The sequence below is a fragment of the Dendrobates tinctorius genome, unplaced genomic scaffold, assembly GCF_039654945.1.
Source record: "Dendrobates tinctorius isolate UK_male_01 unplaced genomic scaffold, ASM3965494v1 ptg000223l, whole genome shotgun sequence".
NCBI classification, from domain to species: Eukaryota; Metazoa; Chordata; class Amphibia; order Anura; family Dendrobatidae; genus Dendrobates; species Dendrobates tinctorius.
In genome coordinates this window covers 1,877,570-1,896,552 of record NW_027361890.1, presented here as the reverse complement: position 1 = coordinate 1,896,552, position 18,983 = coordinate 1,877,570, and the positions used below count along the sequence as shown (strand labels likewise).

General features: G+C 41.4%; 1 protein-coding gene across 2 annotated transcripts in view; it reads left to right on the top strand.

Moving 5' to 3' along the window:
- The window catches only part of LOC141059042 (protein-glutamine gamma-glutamyltransferase E-like), a 147,072-nt gene that overhangs the window by 19,973 nt on the left and 108,116 nt on the right, over positions 1–18,983 (top strand). For both annotated transcript variants that reach the window (XM_073555252.1, XM_073555251.1), the window contains exons 3-5: positions 4,188–4,394; positions 7,914–8,032; positions 13,596–13,724. In XM_073555252.1, coding sequence (XP_073411353.1) covers positions 4,188–4,394; positions 7,914–8,032; positions 13,596–13,724 — 455 coding nt within the window. The remainder of the gene's footprint in view (positions 1–4,187; positions 4,395–7,913; positions 8,033–13,595; positions 13,725–18,983) is intronic.

The following is an 18,983-nucleotide window of genomic DNA, read 5'->3' as shown; positions in this document are numbered from 1 at the left end:
AACATGAAATATGAAAATTAAACTGCATTACTGCACTAGAAAGATGAAAAATTGAGAATGTTTAGCGCATAAATTGGCCAATTCATGTGTACCTGGAAGTGCAGTAATGCAGTTCAATTTTCATATTTCATGTTTGCAAGCTATGACGCTAAAGAGTGCTGCCTTATTTGTTTGATTATATATGAGTTTGTGACTCTGGGTGAGCACCTGTTCACACCTAGTCTATGTTTGGATGTGATGGTCATTTTTTTGATCTTTTTGAGCTTTTTTGAGCATTATGAGTTCATAGACACCAAACATGTATAGGTTCTTTTTTATCTAAGTGGTGAAAAAAAATTCAAACTTTGTTGAAAAAAAAAAATTGTGCCATTTTTCAATGTCCGTAGCGTTTCCATTTTTCGTGATCTTAGGTTCGGTGAGGGCTTTTTTTTTTCGCAATCTGACGTTTTTAATGATACCATTTTGGTGCAGATACGATCTTTTGATCGCCCGTTATTGCATTTTAATGCAATGTCACGACAACCACAAAAAACGTAATTCTGGGGTTTTGACTTTTTTTCTCGCTACACCGTTTAATGATCAGGTTAATCCTTTTCTTTTATTGATAGATTAGGCAATACTGAATGTGGCGATATCAAATAAGTGTATGTTTGAGGTTTTTTTATTGTTTTATTTTGAATGGGGCGAAAGGGGGATAATTTGATATTTTTTTATTTTTTTTATATTTGTAAAAACATTTTTTTTACTTTTGGCATGCTTCAATAGTCTCCATGGGAGACTAGAAGCTGCCATAGCCCGATCGGCTCTCCTACATACAGTTGATGATCACATCTCCTCTATGTAGTAGAACTACTCAATTGCTATGAGTGTCGACCACCAGGTGGCGCTCACAGAAAGCCAGCAGTGACAACCTTAGAGGTCTCCAGGAGACCTCTGGTTGTCTTGCCTACGAACCTGTGACCCATGATCACGTGACTGGGGTCACGAGTGTGTGGATTTCCGACCTGATGGCCGGAAGCACAAGTTAAATGCCACTGTCAGCGTTTGACAGTGGCATTTATCATGTTAATAGTCACAGGTGGATCGTGATTCCACCTGAGGCTATTCTGACCACATGTCACCTGTTCAAAACGGCTGACATGTCCCGGGAAAGATGTGGGCTCACCGCTGGAGCCCACATAAAAGAGAGGGAGTCCGACATCAGGTTACTATTACACCTTACGTCGGAAAGGGGTTAAAGCAATGAAAAAATCTGTACATGTTTGGTGTCTTGGTGTCGCGGTGATTGTACTGATGAGCAGAATCATATTGCAAAATCAGTGCTACCACAAAAGGTACACCATAAAACAACCCCAAAAAACAATGTCAGAAATGCGTTTTTTTTCACATCTCCTCAATTGGAATTTTATTACCCATTTTCCAGTACACTATGTGGTAAAATGAATGTTCAACTTACACCACAAAAAACAAGCCCCCATATGTCAATGCAGACAGAAAAATACGCGTTACGGCTCTTGGAAGAAGGGGAGAAAAAAATGAAAATGGAAACTGGCCCCATTGTGAAGTGGTTAAAAAAATGTTTTACTTTCTTTCCTTTTTTTTTACTTTCTTATAGACATGTGGGTATGTGCTCTGACTCCTAAATAGTACAGGATGTTTAAAAGTTTTCTGTATTTCTGTATTAAAGAAATACTAAAAAATAGGGATGCTTCTTGGGCACGGTTGTATTTTCAGGGTTTTAAGAAGTAGAAAAACTACTGCTTCAGTGTACATACAGTATACAGTGTGTGTGTATATATATATATATACAGTATATACATATATACTACCTGCTGGCCCGATTCTTAAGCATCGGGTACTCTAGAATATGACCAGCGGCAGATTAAGGCCTGTTTCACACATCAGTTTTTTCTGTCAGTTAAAATCCGCTAAAATGGCGGACAACGGATCCGTTCCTGTACTGACCACAACGTTTGCCACCGGTCCGTTGTTTTGACGGATCCGGAGAAGGAAGAATTTTAAAGGAACCGCTGCCTGGGGGGGAGAGAGAGAGAGATAAAACCTTTCATTGTCCGTCCTGTCCGCTCAGCGGACGGCAAAATCTTGGCGGATCCGTTAAAAGACAGATTGAACCAATCAGCGCAGCAGGATTTCGGTTACAGACAGACATGATAAGGCATTTACATATATACTGCATACATATATATACACACTGAAACACAAGAAAACACAAAATGACAAATTTGCAAAAAATACTCTGCAGTAAAAAACATGGTAGTAATCAGCAAGTGCTGTATAACGAATACAGGGTATTTAGTCAATAAGTTTTTTGCAAAAAATGTATACCAAGCCACTTCACCACGTCACGGTAACCCTTCACGAAGCAGTCCCTATCTAATGTATTTAAAACCTGAACATGTGAACAGTGTCTAAATGAACAGGATACAGACAGGCGCCTCCTAGCATATGGGCTTGTGGTGGAAGACAGCTCATTTATGTGCATGTCACACAGGAGAGGGGTGGGGTCTCCCAAACCATGCTGAGCAAGGAAAAAACGGATTAAAAACATATGTGACATGCACAAGTGTGAACAAGTCGGTCAGACAATGCTCACACCATCCAATGGCTGAAACACAAGAAAACACAAAATGACAAATTTGCAAAAAATACTCTGCAGTAAAAAACATGACAGTAATCAGCAAGTGCTGTATAATGAATACAGGGTATTTAGTCGATATGTTTTTTTGGCTGAAACACAAGAAAGCACAAAATGACAAATTTGCAAAAAGCCCATATGCTAGGAGGCGCCTGTCTGTATCCTGTTCATTTAGACACTGTTCACATGTTCAGGTTTTAAATACATTAGATAGGGACTGCTTCGTGAAGGATTACTGTGACGTGGTGAAGCGGCTTGGTATACATTTTTTGCAAAAAACGTATCGACTAAATACCCTGTATTCGTTATACAGCACTTGCTGATTACTGTCATGTTTTTTACTGCAGAGTATTTTTTGCAAATTTGTCATTTTGTGGTTTTTTGTGTTTCAGCCATTGGGTGGTGTGAGCATTGTCTAACCGACTTGTTCACACTTGTGCATGTCACATATGTTTTTAATCAGATATATACACACTGTACATTTCACTGCAAGATTGTAATACTAGACAAGCAATGAGGCAGGGTAGTCAAGAGGTCCAGAGTATAGGCCCCATCTCACATAGCGATATCACTAGCGAGATCGCTTATGCGTCACTAATTTTGTGACGCAACAGCGATCTTGCCAACGATATCGCTACATGTGACACAAAGCGGCGACCAGCCCCCCTTCTGGATATCACTGATCGTGCTCGAATGTCCTGGGCCATTTTTTCATCGTCGGCATCCCACTGGCCAGCATCCATCGCTGTGTTTGACGCCGACTAGCGACCTCGCTGGCAACGCAGAACTCAGGGACGCAGGCTGGAATCGTTCAGAATAGCTGCTGTGTGACAACACACCAGCGATCCTTAAGAGGTCGTATTGTTGTCGGGATCACTGGTGCGTCGTTAAAGAGATCTGCCTGTTTGGCAGTTTACTAGCGACCATGTAGCGACACACCAGCGATCCCTACCAGGTCGTATCGTTGTCGGGATCGCTGGTGCGTCGCTATGTGAAACGGGACCCTCAGATATCAAAAAAGCTCTATGTAAACTGAGGGGAAAGACAGAGGAGTAGTCAGGTCATGGTCTGAGGTCAGAACCTCAGGAACGTAATGGATGAAGTCTAAGGGCCTAAATGGATGGTCAAAGGCAAATCAAAGGTCGGACAACAAAGATTAGAATATAAAAACTCATAGCACAGAGCAAGCACATACCATTTGAGGTAAGCTACAAGTGTCCTTAACTGGAGGCAGAGAGCCAGCTAAATAGCTAGACAATCGCTCCTAGCAGGAAACACATGAAGGAAACCGAACCTGAATGAGCGGTTGCACTGTCACTCACAACACTGACAACTCAGCACGCCCCAGCCTCCAACTGGACAGATTAGCTCTACATCACCATACTGATAGCTCAGCACACTCAAGCTTTAGATTGGATGACTGAACTGTCACTCACTGTGTCCACACACACCTATAGAGGTAATCATGACAAACATTTTAGCTTTTAAAACCAAGAAATGTAAAACTAACTATTAATGTTTACTTTGGCAGGTAGTTCTCTTCTTGAGTACAGTTTCACAGATTCTTCAGGGACCAGCTGGGCAGCACGAAGAAGCAGAGTTACATCATCATCTATTACAGTGACTTTTAATACTCCAAATGATGCTGTAATTGGGCGCTATGTTCTGAATATGCAGACTAATGGAGGAAATAGGCGCATTGGAGAGTTTATGCTGATCTTCAACCCCTGGGCTTCAGGTATGATGTGGTTCTTGAAGTCTGAAATAGTATAGAGGACATTCTAGGGTGAAGACTGAAGATGAACCAAATGGATATGGAGAAGAGAATGCCTTGAATAAACTCTCTACATTAAATAGTTCAACAACATTCTTCTATTCACAACTGGTAACCTAAAGATTTGAGTAGGATGGTAAGTATGGTTATTAAAGGGAATCTGTCACCAGGTGATGTAATATGAGAGTCACATGATGTAGCGATAGGGACCATGATTCTAGCATTGTAGCACTTACTGGTTTGCTTGGTGCAGTTTTGATAAAATCACTGCTTTCTCTGCTGTAGATTTAGCAGTTCTCTGAATACTGAGCTTTGTATAACCTCACCCCATCACTCATTGACAGCTTTCTGTGTTCACTTTGCATAGACAGAAAGTGGTGGTGCGGGGTTACACAGAGCAGGACGACTACATGGCAGAAAACAGTAAGTGCTTTAGTGATAATGTCCTGCTAACAAAACACTAAATTTATTGAAACTGTAGCAAGCAGCCCAGTAAGTGACACATCAATGGAACCAGGGTCTCTGTGATACATCATGCTACTCTAATACCAAATAGCAACAATCTGCTGACAGATTCTCTCTACAAAATATATATACAGTGGGCATGGAAAGTATTCAGACCCCTTTAAATTTTTCCCTCTTTGTTTCATTGCAGCAATTTGGTAAATTCAATAAAGTTCATTTTTTTCTCATTAATGTACACTCTACACCCCATCTTAACTGAAAAAAACAGAAATGTAGAAATTTTTACAAATTTATTAAAAAATAAAAACTGAACTCTCACATGGTCATAAGTATTCAGACCCTTTGCTCAGTATTGAGTAGAAGCACCCCTTTGAGCTAGTACAGTCATGAGTCTTCTTGAGAATGATGCAACAAGTTGTTCACACCTGAATTTGGGGATCCTCTGCCATTCTTCCTTGCAGATCCTCTCCAGCTCCGTCAGGTTGGATGGTGAACGTTGGTGGACAGCCATTTTCAGGTCTCTCCAGAGATGCTTCATTGGGTTTAGGTCAGGGCTCTGGCTGCGCCAGTCAAGAATGGTCACAGAGTTGTTCTAAAGCCACTCCTTTGCTAATTTTGCTGTGTGCTTAGGGTCATTGTCTTGTTTGAATGTGAACCTTCAGCCAAGTTTGAGGTCCAGAGCATTATGTAAGAGGTTTTCATCCAGGATATCTCTGTAGTTGGCCGCATTCATGTTTCCTTCAATTGCAGCCAGTCGTCCTGTCCCTGCAGCTGAAAAACACCCCCATAGCATGATGTTGCCACCACCATGTTTAACTGTTGGGATTGTATTGGGAAGGTGATGAGCAGTGCCTGGTTTTCTCCACACATACCGCTTAGAATTATCACCAAAAAGTTCTATCTTCTCATCAGTCCAGAGAATCTTATTTCTCATAGGCTGGGAGTCCTTCATGTGTTTTTTAGCAAACTCTGTGCGGGCTTTCATATGTCTGGCACTGAGGAGAGGCTTCCGTCAGGCCTCTCTACCATAAAGGCTCGACTGGTGGATGGCTGCAGTGATAGTTGACTTTGTGGAACTTTCTCCCATCTCCCTACTGCATCTGTGGAGCTCAACCACAGTGATTTTGGGATTCTTCTTTACCTCTCTCACCAATGCTCTTCTCCCACGATTGCTCAGTTTGGCTTGATGGCCAGATCTAGGAAGAATTCTGATGGTCCCAAACTTCTTCCATTTAAGGATTATGGAGGCCACTTTGCTCTTAGGAACCTTGAGTACTGCAGAAATTCTTTTGTATCCTTGGCCAGATCTGTACGTTGCCACAATTCTGTCTCTGAGCTCCTTGGCCAGTTCCTTTGACCTCATGATTCTAATTTGGTTTGGCATACACTGTGAGCTGTGAGGTCTTATATAGACAGGTGTGTGCCTTTACAAATCAAGTCCTATCAGTTTAATTAAACACAGCTGGACTCCAATGAAGGAGTAGAACCATCTTAAGGAGGATCACTAGGAAATGGACAGCATTTGACTTAAATATGAGTGTCTGAGCAAAGGGTCTGAATACTTATGACCATGTTATATTTCAGTTTTTCTTTTTTAATAAATTTGCAAAAATTTCTACATTTCTGTTTTTTTTCAGTCTAAATGGGGCTCAGAGTGTACATTAATGAGAAAAAAAATGAACTTTTTTGAATTTACCAAATGGCTGCAATGAAACAAAGAGTGAAAAATTTAAAGGGGCCTGCATACTTTCTGTACCTACTGTGTGTGTGTATATATATACAGCATATATATATACTATATATATATATTTATTTTATAGACTGTACCTGCGTACGCAATGCAAAGGATGTGAGACACATTGTGGCACTACAGGTTCTGTTAAGAGGTATCAAAACCTAAGAGGCAGTTCCTTTTTGACACCTTTAAAAGGTCACTGTCTTGTAAAGAGGAAGTCTATGACTTGTGTGCGATACCAGGAAGAATGAGTTAGCTACAGGTAGCTGTTGATCCTTAGATGACTGGAGTCCATTGTAACTTGCAAATAAAATACAAATCATCCCTCAGTCAAGAGCCCTGCCACTGTAGCAATTCTGACCTCTAGAACCTTCTTGAGGCACCTCTTGTCCATCTTGCAACCTGTAAGTTGAAGATTTCACTGTGTTGTTAGCCTCTGCCAAGTCAAGCTGTATTGTTATATTACTGATGTGCTTAAGGGATGCCATTATTCTGCTTGAACCATCTACAATGTTATGTCCTATATAATTTGAGGTCCCATGATGCAGCCAGGAGATTTGGATCTAGCGCTTAACCTTAAAGATTACACACATTATCATGTCATGTCACTTCCATCATGACTGGTAAGGTGTGTGGACCTTCAGTCACAAGGAAACTGGATATCTGGTGCCACCAATTATAAAGAGACTCCTTCATGGTTGACATTCTCAAATGTGGTTTTAGACTGCCCTGTTGACCTTGGATCAGTTGTGCCACTTAATCCAAGTACAATGTACAGTAGAAGAAAATTGTGTGAATTTCTCCTTGTTAACAACTATCATCTTAGATTTAAGATAAATTAAACATCCAACTGCATGAAAAAAAAACATACTGTATAATGTATGGTTTGTCAACTTTGTTTGACAGTAATGCTGATTAATTTAGTGACATAAGAGAAGCACATTTACACTTAAATTACAGTTCAGATTCCAGTTGGTGTGTCATACTTTGTGCCCTCCCATTGCAATACCCAGCCTGTCAACACAATAATCAGTGACACAGACTGTGCTCATTTGCCAGTGAGGGTTCGCTTCAATCTCCATACCTGTACAGTAATTAAGGCAGGAATATATACTTTCACGTGATCCTAATTCCTGCTGTCCATCAGGATCTATGACTCAGTGTTGAAAACATTTGTCATGGCTTTTGTACTTTTACAAACTCCCTGACAAATGCATTACAGGTAAATATAAAACAGGTCCGGCTTGTTGTAATGATGACACGCAATCTTCATTTTCTTTCAGGTGACAGTGTGTATCTAGCAAATCAAGCAGAGAGAGATGAATATGTTTTGCAAGAGTTTGGCCTTATTTGTGTTGGTGAACCCTCAAATCCATTTGCAGCCCCCTGGAACTATGGGCAGGTAAATAGCAGTGACTACGGGGTTAAAAATGCTATTGAGCAAGTTGGTCTTTTGCTTTAGAGCAGGAGTGGGCAATTAATTTTCCCAAAAGGCCTCATAAGAGACCGTGACTGTTTCGGAGAGTCAAACTAATTGTATTACTTAATACTGATCAGAATTAAGTCTGCTGAGTGCCTTCTACTGCTAATACATGTTAGGTCTTATTATAATGTGTATTCTTACCACTAGCTGCTAATGAAAACCTTGCAATTCACTGCTTTTTATCAAGTTTACAAATTATATGCTTCTATTATTCAGCCCTTGTACCTTGATCAACAGCTACCCACACAGTATGATGTCCTTGATGTCCCCACAGCCCCCCACATAATAATTAATAATAATAATAATAATAATAATAATAATAATCTTTATTTATGTAGTGCCAACATATTCTGCAGAGCCTTACAGTTTAACAGTTTCAAACACAACAGTCATAAGTAACAACGTTAACAATAATACAATGATTAAAGCAAAATAAAACAACCCTGCTCGAGACAGCTTACAATCTACAATGAGGTGGGGGAGATACAAAGTACAGGTGTGTATTTACAGTGTTGTATTTACAATGATGGTCCTGCCATCTTGAGGGAGTGGGGGATAGATGGAGATAGTGAATGGGCTACACACGCCCACTTACACACAAAATGAATTTGATTAGGGAATGTGATAGGCTGCTATGAACAAATTTCATGGGGTAGAGCATTCCAGAGAATTGGCACAACGCGGGAGAAAACTTGGAGTCAGGAATGGGAGGTACAGATTAGTGCAGAGGTTAGTCGAAAGTCATTTACAGAGCGCAGCGATCGGCTAGGCCGATAGACAGAAATGAGGGCGGAGAAATAGTGGGGTGCCGCACTGTGGAGAGCTTTGTGGGTGAGAACAAGTATTTTGAATTTGATCCTATAATGAATGGTCAGCCAGTGTAATGACTGGTGAAGAGCTGACGCATCCAACTACCGATTAGCCAGATGGATGGCCCTGGCTGCTGCATTAAGGATGGACTGAAGAAAGTCGAGTGCGGGGGGAGGAAACTAATAAAGCATTACAGTAGTCCAGGTGGGAGAGGATCAGGGTGACAATGAGGGTTTTGTTGTTTCTATGGTGAGAAAAGGGCGGATTCTAGAGTTGTTCTTTAGGTGTATGCGGCAAGAATGGGCAAGAGATTGTATATGGGAGGTGAAGGAGAGATTGGTGTCAAACATAACACCCAGACAGCACACCTGCTGCCAGGGTGCTATTATGGTGCCACCCACAGAGAGGGAAATGTCAGATTTAGGGAGGTTAGTAGACAGCGGGAGCAGAAGAAGTTCAGTTTTGGAAAGGTTGAGTTTCAGCTAGAGAGCGGACATGATGTTGGAGACTGCGGACAAACAGTCACTGGCGTTCTGTAGTACAGTGGAGGTAAGGTCAGGGGATGACACACACTTTCCCCTGTGTGTACTACCTGCAGTAGCAAAGGCTAGTGCTCCTTGCCGGCCAGTGCATTAGCCCGGGCAGAGACAGGTGACATTAGGGATTAGGTTCCTGACAGCGGCAGGGGGAAGGACCTGCATAGGGTGTTAGGGGAGCGCAGGGACAGGCTCAGGCTGAGCTCAGGTGGTGACCATCCCTCATTCCCTTTCGCTAGGGCCTTCCTTTCACCTTTTCCATCCAGTTGTGTGTGAGTTGCGCTGTCCGTTGACCAACGACCTGTTGGGGTCGAGTCACACCGTGACACTCTCCTATTTGGTTTCTCCTTCCTTTAGCTCACCTATGTCCCACTATGTTTTGTGGTGTGTGTATTTGTATGGTTGGTAATTTAATTTATCCCTATCCGTCCTCCCTTGTTTGTCTGGTTATTGTGTTCATATACACTTTAGCTTTCCACTACACTGGGTGGGGCAGGGGACAGATAGGGGTTTGATATAAGAATATAGCAAGGCACTAGAACCCAGCATCTCCATATTCAGGAGTAATTCGAGGGACAGCGGTAGAAGAGGAGGTCTGTAGTTTTAGGGACCTGGTGAGCGCCAATAGTCCCAGCATCAATTGTGACAGTATATAAACATAATAATACAGATACTGAGAATTACTCCCAGTATACAGGACAGAAGTGCTCCTTTGCAGTGTATATCTAAAGGACAGGAGAAGTGGTGCTGTGCATTATATATATATATATATATATATATATATATATATATATATATACAAAGATACAGGAGAATTGGTACTTTGCAGTGTATAATTACACCCAGTGTACACAACTCTCCACTGTATACTGTAATATTGTCCACTCTATACACTGTATGCAAAGCTTTATCCAATATACTATGACATACTATATAGTGTAGCGCTGTATGTATACAGTATATTATAGTGTGAAGCTGTGCCTATGTATATAATTTAAGCTGTAGAGTCCACACTATGCGCTATATACACAGATCTACAGTTTACTATACTCCACTACATTGAAATTGCAGCATCAATATTGAAAACTTGAGGAGTTATGGAAATCACAGGATGGAGACGTTACTGATCTGCAAATTATGAAAATATGAAAACCAGCATTTTTAGTACATTTTTTTTAAATAAGTCTAGAGTCTGAGCCTCATGCAGAAATACCGGCTCTTACAGTCTTGGCTGCTATCACTGAGGTTATTAATGTTCATCTGTGGAAAGTTCTAGCACTGAATACACTTGGGCAAGTCATCCAGATCCACTGCTGGCAGTTCCTGTGTAATCACCAACCAATGACGTTGCAGATTAACTCGATGTCAGACATGTCCGTAGACTCTGCTGCCACAGGAGCAGGTTTAGGCCACAAAGAATGCTCATAGTAGCTCCTGCAATATGTGGTCTGCTATGTTAAATAATGGCTATGGCTTCAGTGACACTTAAGAGAAATGGCCACACCACTGATTTCATGACCAAATCACATCAAATGTAAAGCCGGGCTGTTAGTTCACCTGGAATGAAAGCAAGAGGGGTCCAGCTACTCTAAATTATGCTTCCTGAAATCATAATCCCAGGAGTATGACTAATGTGATGTCCCCTCGTGAAGGCATCTTCATGTTCTGCCCACATGGTCTCCAGGTCAATCTCTGGTTATCATTGCATTCTAGAATAAAAATAGAACTTATTGCTGAAGAGGATAGACCTCTATTCCAGCTTTCATTGCCATCTTGCTCTGCACTGTGATAGCCTTTGAGATTGGTGGTATGAGGTCAATGGAGCATCTGTAGGTGGACGTCTGGTTAGTAGCCCAATATCATGTAAAGAACCTATAATAGTTTGTATAGAGACTGGATGTTGCATATCATAGCTAAGGCATCAAGCAGGTTCACTTGCAGTACAGAATGGAGCAATGGTGGTACCAATGGTGTGGCCATTTCTCTAAAGTGACCCAGGACACATGTAGTTTGTGCTACTTTGAGCAGCCATAAAGGGTTTTTCCAAGTTTAGGATTTAAATTTTGAGGCACTCCATGTGATTGAAGGCTTTGTTACATATATATATAATATGGTACGGAAAGTATTCAGAACCCTGTAAATTGTCACTCTTTGTTTAATTGCAGCCATTTGGTAAATTCAAAAAAAAAATTTCTCATTCATGTACAATCTGCACCCCAGCTTGACTGAAAAAAATAAATGTAGAAATTTTTGCTAATTTTTTAAAAAAAGAAAAACTGAAATATCACATGGACATAAGTTTTCAGCCCATAGGGTTATGGTTAGGGTTGGGATTAGGGTTAGGGGTGTGTTGGGGTTAGGGTTGTGGTTAGGGTTATGGTTAGGGATGTGTTGGGGTTAGGGTTGGAGTTAGAATTGGGGGGTTTCCATTGTTTCGGTACATCAGGGGGTCTCCAAACGTGACATGGCGTCTGATTTCCAATTTTGTGGTCGATTTTATCCTGTTACCGTTGCAAAAATAAATAAAATTGGTTCCAAATTAATGTTTTTTGTGAAAAAAGTAAAATGTTCATTTTTTTCCTTCTACATTGCTTTAGTTCTTGTGAAGCACCTGAAGGGTTAATAAACTTCTTAAATGTAGTTTTACACACCTTGAGGGGTGCAGTTTTCAGAATGAGGTCACTTTTGGGTATTTTCTGCTATTTTGAGCCCACAAACTCAATTCAAATGTGAGGTGGTCCCTAAAAAAAATTGTTTTGTAAATTTTGTTTGAAAAATGCGAAATCGCTGGTCAACTTTTAACCCTTATAACATCCTTACAAAAAAGTAGACATGTGGGAAATGTTATTTATTAACTATTTTGTGTGACACAACTCTCTGATTTAAGTGTACAAAAATTAAAAGTTTGAAAATTGCAAAATTTTCAACATTTTTGCCAAATTTCCATTTTTTTCATAAATAAACGCGTGATATAGCGAATAAATTTTACCAAGTGACATGAAGTACAATATGAATCAGTGGGATACATTGAAGTGTTCAAGAGCTATAACCTCATAAAGTGACAGTGGCCAGATTTGTAAAAATTGGCCTGGTCATTGAGGTCAAAATTGGCTCTGTCACTAAAGGGTTAAACCACTGTTGACATATACATACATATATATACCACATTCACATAACTGTACACTCAGATATATATATTTTTAATTAGAGAACAGGGGGGGGGGGGAGTTTATTCATGGCCTATTCAGACGTAGCAGCTATCAGGCAGCATTCACTCTGCAGCTACTGTACTGCTTCTGAATGAGCCATTGCAGCACTTCTCCAGTAAGGCCACTTCAGTACAGGAGATGGTGAAGGGAGGATTGATGTGTTTGCCAATGTGAGCATCGGTAAACAGCCGTCAGCCTTCTTAGAAGGAAGAAGTGTCAGATTCACTGACTGCTCAGAGGCTGCTTCAAACAGGTGTAAGACGTAGTGAAGAGGCAGGAGACAAGTCTGACCGTGAACCTTAGACATGCTTACCATTCTTGCCTGAGAAAATCGGGTGCATTTCCAGCAGTCCCAGGTAATTTGTGTAGCTCTGGTCACTCTTCTGCTTGTACTGCTCATGACAGCATTTTTCACACACGTGCAGTACAAACTGTGGGAAAATTAAAAAGATTCATGAACAGTGCTTTTTTCTGCCTGATGCTAGGGGCAACAGAAAAAAGCATCAGGTTTTTAAAGTCTGTTAAATTTACGGACGGTTGGCAAACCAGATTGGAAAAGGCCATCAGTTTTGAAAGTCTGGATACCCCCATTAAGAACTGAACATTAGGGCCCATCAGCCACTCTGGCAATTGCACCATTAGGCCTCATCAGACATCCCAGATAAAAGATTCTTCTAACTTTTGAATCAGCTATTCTGCACATGTTATTAAGCTATTTATTAGCCAGACCAAGAGCTAATTAACGACAACACAAATTTTGTTGATTGACATCTACCTCCCCCCAGAACAGAACATTTTTCTAGCTGTTTTCTAAAACATTATGGAGTAAGTCATTGAAATTGCGGTTTTATAAAGCCACCACTCAGCTTACTGTATGATGTGATGCTAATTCTACTGCATTAACCTCTCTCTTATTTCTCTATTTAGTTTCAGGACAATATTCTCTATATTGCCTTTGTTCTTTTGGATTCAACCTTAAGCTTCAGAAGAAATCCCCAAGAGGATGTAAGGCAGCGTAATGACCCTGTATATATCTGCAGGGTCCTGAGTGCCATAGTAAGTGACCGAACCAATGGCAGTTTTGTGAACTGGTAGTTAAAGGGAATCTGTCACCGGAAGCTGGTGGCCTATGTAAATGGCCTGTGTTCAGTCCGAAGGGCGGTGTTTCTTCTTCTTTCTTCTACACTATGTCCCGGAACACAGTGTTCCGGGGCACAGTGTACCGGCACATGCGCAGTAATGATTTTCAGCTTTGCCCGCAGTAGGGCAAAGCATACTGCGCGTGCGCGAAGCAAGATTGCTTTCCACACGCGCGAACTATGGAGTTGAACTTCTCTAATACCGGCAAAGATCGTGGATGGGGGCCACGGATAGGGTGGAGAAAGAAGAAGAAACTCCACCCATCAGACCGGACACAGGCCATTTACATAGGCCACCAGCTTCCGGTGACAGATTCCCTTTAATGATATTGGTAGTTTTTGATATCCCTTGTGTTACTTCATATTACGGTACTTTAATCACACCACTAAGTAAGTGTGCAAGTTTCGGGAAACAGGGGTGGCAGCTGAGTCTGCAACTCTGGCTATGTTCACACATTCAGTATTTGGTCAGTATTTTACCTCAGTATTTGTAAGCCAAAACCAGGAGTGGGTGATAAATACAGAAGTGGCGACATGTTTCTATTAGGTCATGTGCACACATTCAGTATTTGGTCAGTATTTTACCTCAGTATTTGTAAGCCAAAACCAGGAGTGGGTGATAAATACAGAAGTGGTGACATGTTTCTATTAGGCCATGTGCACACATTCAGTATTTGGTCAGTATTTTACCTCAGTATCTGTAAGCCAAAACCAGGAGTGGGTGATAAATACAGAAGTGGTGACGGGTTTCTATTAGGTCATGTGCACACGTTCAGTATTTGGTCAGTATTTTACCTCAGTATTTGTAAGCCAAAACCAGGAGTGGGTGATAAATACAGAAGTGGTGACGTGTTTCTATTAGGCCATGTGCACACATTCAGTATTTGGTCAGTATTTTACCTCAGTATCTGTAAGCCAAAACCAGGAGTGGGTGATAAATACAGAAGTGGTGACGTGTTTCTATTAGGCCATGTGCACATGCTCAGTATTTGGTCAGTATTTTACCTCAGTATCTGTAAGCCAAAACCAGGAGTGTGTGATAAATACAGAAGTGGTGACGTGTTTCTATTAGACCATGTGCACACATTCAGTATTTGGTCAGTATTTTACTCCTGGTTTTGGCTTACAAATACTGAGGTAAAATACTGACCACATACTGAACGTGTGCACATGGCCTAATAGAAACACGTCACCACTTCTGGGTTTATCACCCACTCCTGGTTTTGGCTTACAGATACTGAGGTAAAATACTGACCACATACTGAACGTGTGCACATGGCCTAATAGAAACACGTCACCACTTCTGTATTTATCACCCACTCCTGGCTTTGGCTTACAAATACTGAGGTAAAATACTGAACATGAGAATGTGGCCTTAGGAACAGCCACAAAGGACAATAATTCCAAAATTCCCCCCCAATTTTAACACTTTGGGTGACGGTTTAGCATTCACAGTTCTTTGAACATGAATATTAATCTAAAGCTAGTCTTTGCAGGAAATATATTGATTTGAATATGCTGTTGAAGCTTGCAATTTGGCATTTTTATGTGTTGTTCTTGGATGTGAACTTCACATATTACATATATTTAATGCTAAGCCCTAGGAGGAAATGCTCAGTGATTTCCCAGCATTTTCAATAGGCTGTTTCAATATTTTACAATGGTTGCATGAAAAACACAGAGAGGATTATGGTATTTTGTGATAAAGACAACTTAGAACAAATTAAAGTTAAGGTTGCTCTGCAGCCATCAGACACCTTTTGTCTCAGTTGAAATTTCCTTTCTGTAAATGCAGGTTATCAAGAAAATAAATACATTTCCCATCCTTATCCATTAAAGGGAATCTGTCAGCAGGACTTCAACCCCTTCCTCCCCTCTCCAAACTATTTATATACGCAATCAGGGTAATCAGGGTAAACTGATTAAATTTGCTGATGACACAAAGCTAGGAGGGATAGCTAATACTAGAGAAGAGAGAGAGAGGATTCAAAAAGATATAAATAAACTGGAGCAATGGGCAGCAAGTAACAGAATGGTACCTGGATAAGAATGAAGCGATTAAACAGAGTCAGCATGGGTTTGTACCTATTAAGTCATGTCAGACTAACTTAATTTCCTTCTATGACGGAATCACTGATTGGGTGGATCAAGGAAATGCTGTAGATATAGTATATCTTGACTTCAGCAAAGCATTTGACAAAGTATCTCATACAATCCTTATTGAAAAAATGACTATGGAATGGACAAGGCAACTGTTAGGTGGATTCATAACTGGCTTAGTGATCGGACCCAAAGAGTGGTCGTAAATGGCTGCACATCCAGTTGGAAGAATGTCTCAAGTGGGGTACCACAGGGCTCTGTCCTGGGCCCTGTATTGTTCAACATCTTTATCAACGATTTAGATGAAGGAATTGAGGGTAAACTGATTAAATTTGCTGATGACACAAAGCTAGGAGGGATAGCTAATACTAGAGAAGAGAGAGAGAGAGGATTCAAAAAGATATAAATAAACTGGAGAAGTGGGCAGCAACTAACAGAATGGTTTTTAACAGGGAAAAATGCAAAGTGCTACATCTGAGCAATAAAAATGTAAAAAGCATATACAGAATGAGAGGGATAGGGCTAAGCAACAGCACATGTGAAAGCAACTTGGGTATACTAATACATCACAGACTGAACCTGAGTCAACAGTGTGATGCAGCAGCAAAAAAGGCAAATACAGTTCTGGGATGTATTAACAGACGCATACAGTCTAGATCACATGAAGTCATTATTGCCCTCTACTCCTCTTTGGTCAGACCTCATCTGGAATACTGTGTCCAGTTTTGGGCACCACATTTTGAAAAAGACATCAACAAAAACAAACAATACACAACAAAAACAAACATATCAACAGGTTGAAACAAACAAACCATATGGAATAGTAAAACGATAAAAAATTTGAATAAGAAAAAAGACATCAACAAACTGGAACAAGTTCAGAGAAGAGCGGCCTGTATGGTGACCGGTCTGCAAACCATGTCCTATGAAGAACGGTTACAGGATTTGGGAATGTTTAACTTGCAAAAAAGAAGACTGAGAGGAGACTTAATAGCTGTCTACAAATATCTCAAGGGCTGTCACATTGTAGAAAGATCATCTTTATTCTCCTTTGCACAAGGAAAGACTAGAAGCAATGAATGGGAGGAGGCACGGATTAGATATTAGAAAAAACTTTTTGACAGTTAGGGTGACCAAGGAGTGGAACAGGCTGCCAGGAGAGGTGGTGAGCTCTCCTTCAATGAAAGTCTTCAAACAGAGGCTGGACAGACTTATATATGGGATGGTTTAGTGAATCTTGCTTTGAGCAGGGGGTTGGACCAGATGACTCAGGAGGTCCCTTCCAACTCTACCATTCTATGATTCTATGATTTTATTTACAATGGCATGTAAAAGTTTGAGCACCCCTCATCAAAATTACTGTTATTGTGAACAGTTAAGCAAGTTGAAGATTAAATTATCTCTAAAACTCTAAAAAGGCTAAAGTTAAAGATGACACATTTCCTTTGTATTTTAGGCAATAAAAAGTCTAGGTGCATATGCCTGCAGGGTTTTGGTGTACATATTGGATTGTTGTGCCGTGGGTGTATTAGCGGTGCGGCTGCCCTATTATCTCAGGGATAGGATCTCTTAGGGTTATTGCTTGCTCACCACCATTGTTAGGAAAGGCCAGGTGATGCAAATTTCCCAGTTTATAAAAACTCAGCTTGCTCTAACCTTGTGCCAAAGAACATCAGCTATGCGTTCTTCTAAGTAGCTGCTTAGCACTCTAAAAATGAAAATAGTGGAGGACCCCCAAGCAGGAGAGGGCAATACGAAGATAGCAAAGGGTTTTCAAGTTGCGATTTCCTCAGATCCAAAAGTAATTATGAAATGGCAGTAAACTGGAAAAGTGAAGGTCAAGATAAGGTCTGGAAGACCAAGCAAAATTTCAGTGAGAACTGCTTTTAAGATTGCTAGAGAGGCAAATTAGACCCCAAGCTTGACTGCAAAAGAGCTTCAGCATGATTTAGCAGACTCTGGAGTTGTGGTACATTGTTCTACTGTTCAGAGACACTTGCACAAATATGCAAGAGTCATTAGAAGAAAACCTCTCCTACATCCTCACCATAATGTTCAGCATCAGAAGTATGCAAAAGAACATCTAAACAAAGCCTAATGCATTTTGGAAACAAATCCTCTGGACTGATGAGTAGAAATGGGTGGACACTTGGATGTTCATGTCCGGCAGGTTCAGCCGAACAGTTACAAAAAATTTGGGTTCAGGGACCCGGACCCGAACATCCAGTGTTAGCCATGCTGTCTTGTGTTAGGCGTCGGGTTCCTGTCGCTACACAACAGGAATCCCGAGCCTTGCCTTCGGCGGTCTCCCATTCCTCTCCGGCCGCAGAGGAGGCTGCTCAGCAGACTCCTCGATCCCGGCACTCTGCTCAGACTAGCACTGTGGGTTTGGTTGCTGCTGCCACCTCTGGTCCAGCTATAGCAACGCATGCTGTTCTGCAGTCAGCTACTCCCGGGACTAAGTCCTCCTTTCGGTCCACTGAGCATGCCCGTGGGACGATCTCTCATTGGAGATCGGAGGTCACATGCTCAGGTCCTTCTCCAACTCGGATTGGATCATCAGGAAAGTCCCAGAAGGACGCTGCTATAAAAGGTTTGCCTGGCCGCTCGGCCATGCGCTAGTATAGACAGTTATTGTAACTTGTATGTGTGATGATGGATGTATGGAACTGGTGATTGACTCATTATGAAACCCCTTCCTTGATACGTATGTTGTAGGGTATCTTAGTCTGAGTCAGCGCCTTGTAGTAGCTAAGTCTAGCGCCACAGTGCTAACTATCCAGTGCAGGTAGCGCTTTCCTTACCTAGTCAGGGTGGTTTGTGGCGTCCGCCAGAGCGGTGCAGTGCACACTTAGTGTGTTAAATATATTCTGATCCTCTCTTGCTGGCACCGCTGCTGCGGCACCGAGCGCTAGTGGACTAGAGGGACTCCCACCCTATGTCCATGGGGCAGAGGCCTGTGTCCGTATCCTAGCGCTCATTCAGCCGAGCCCTGTGAGCTTAACAGGCTTTGGTATTTACTTTGTGCGGCACCGCGGTTCTGTGAAGGAACAGAACTCACACCTGTACACACCGG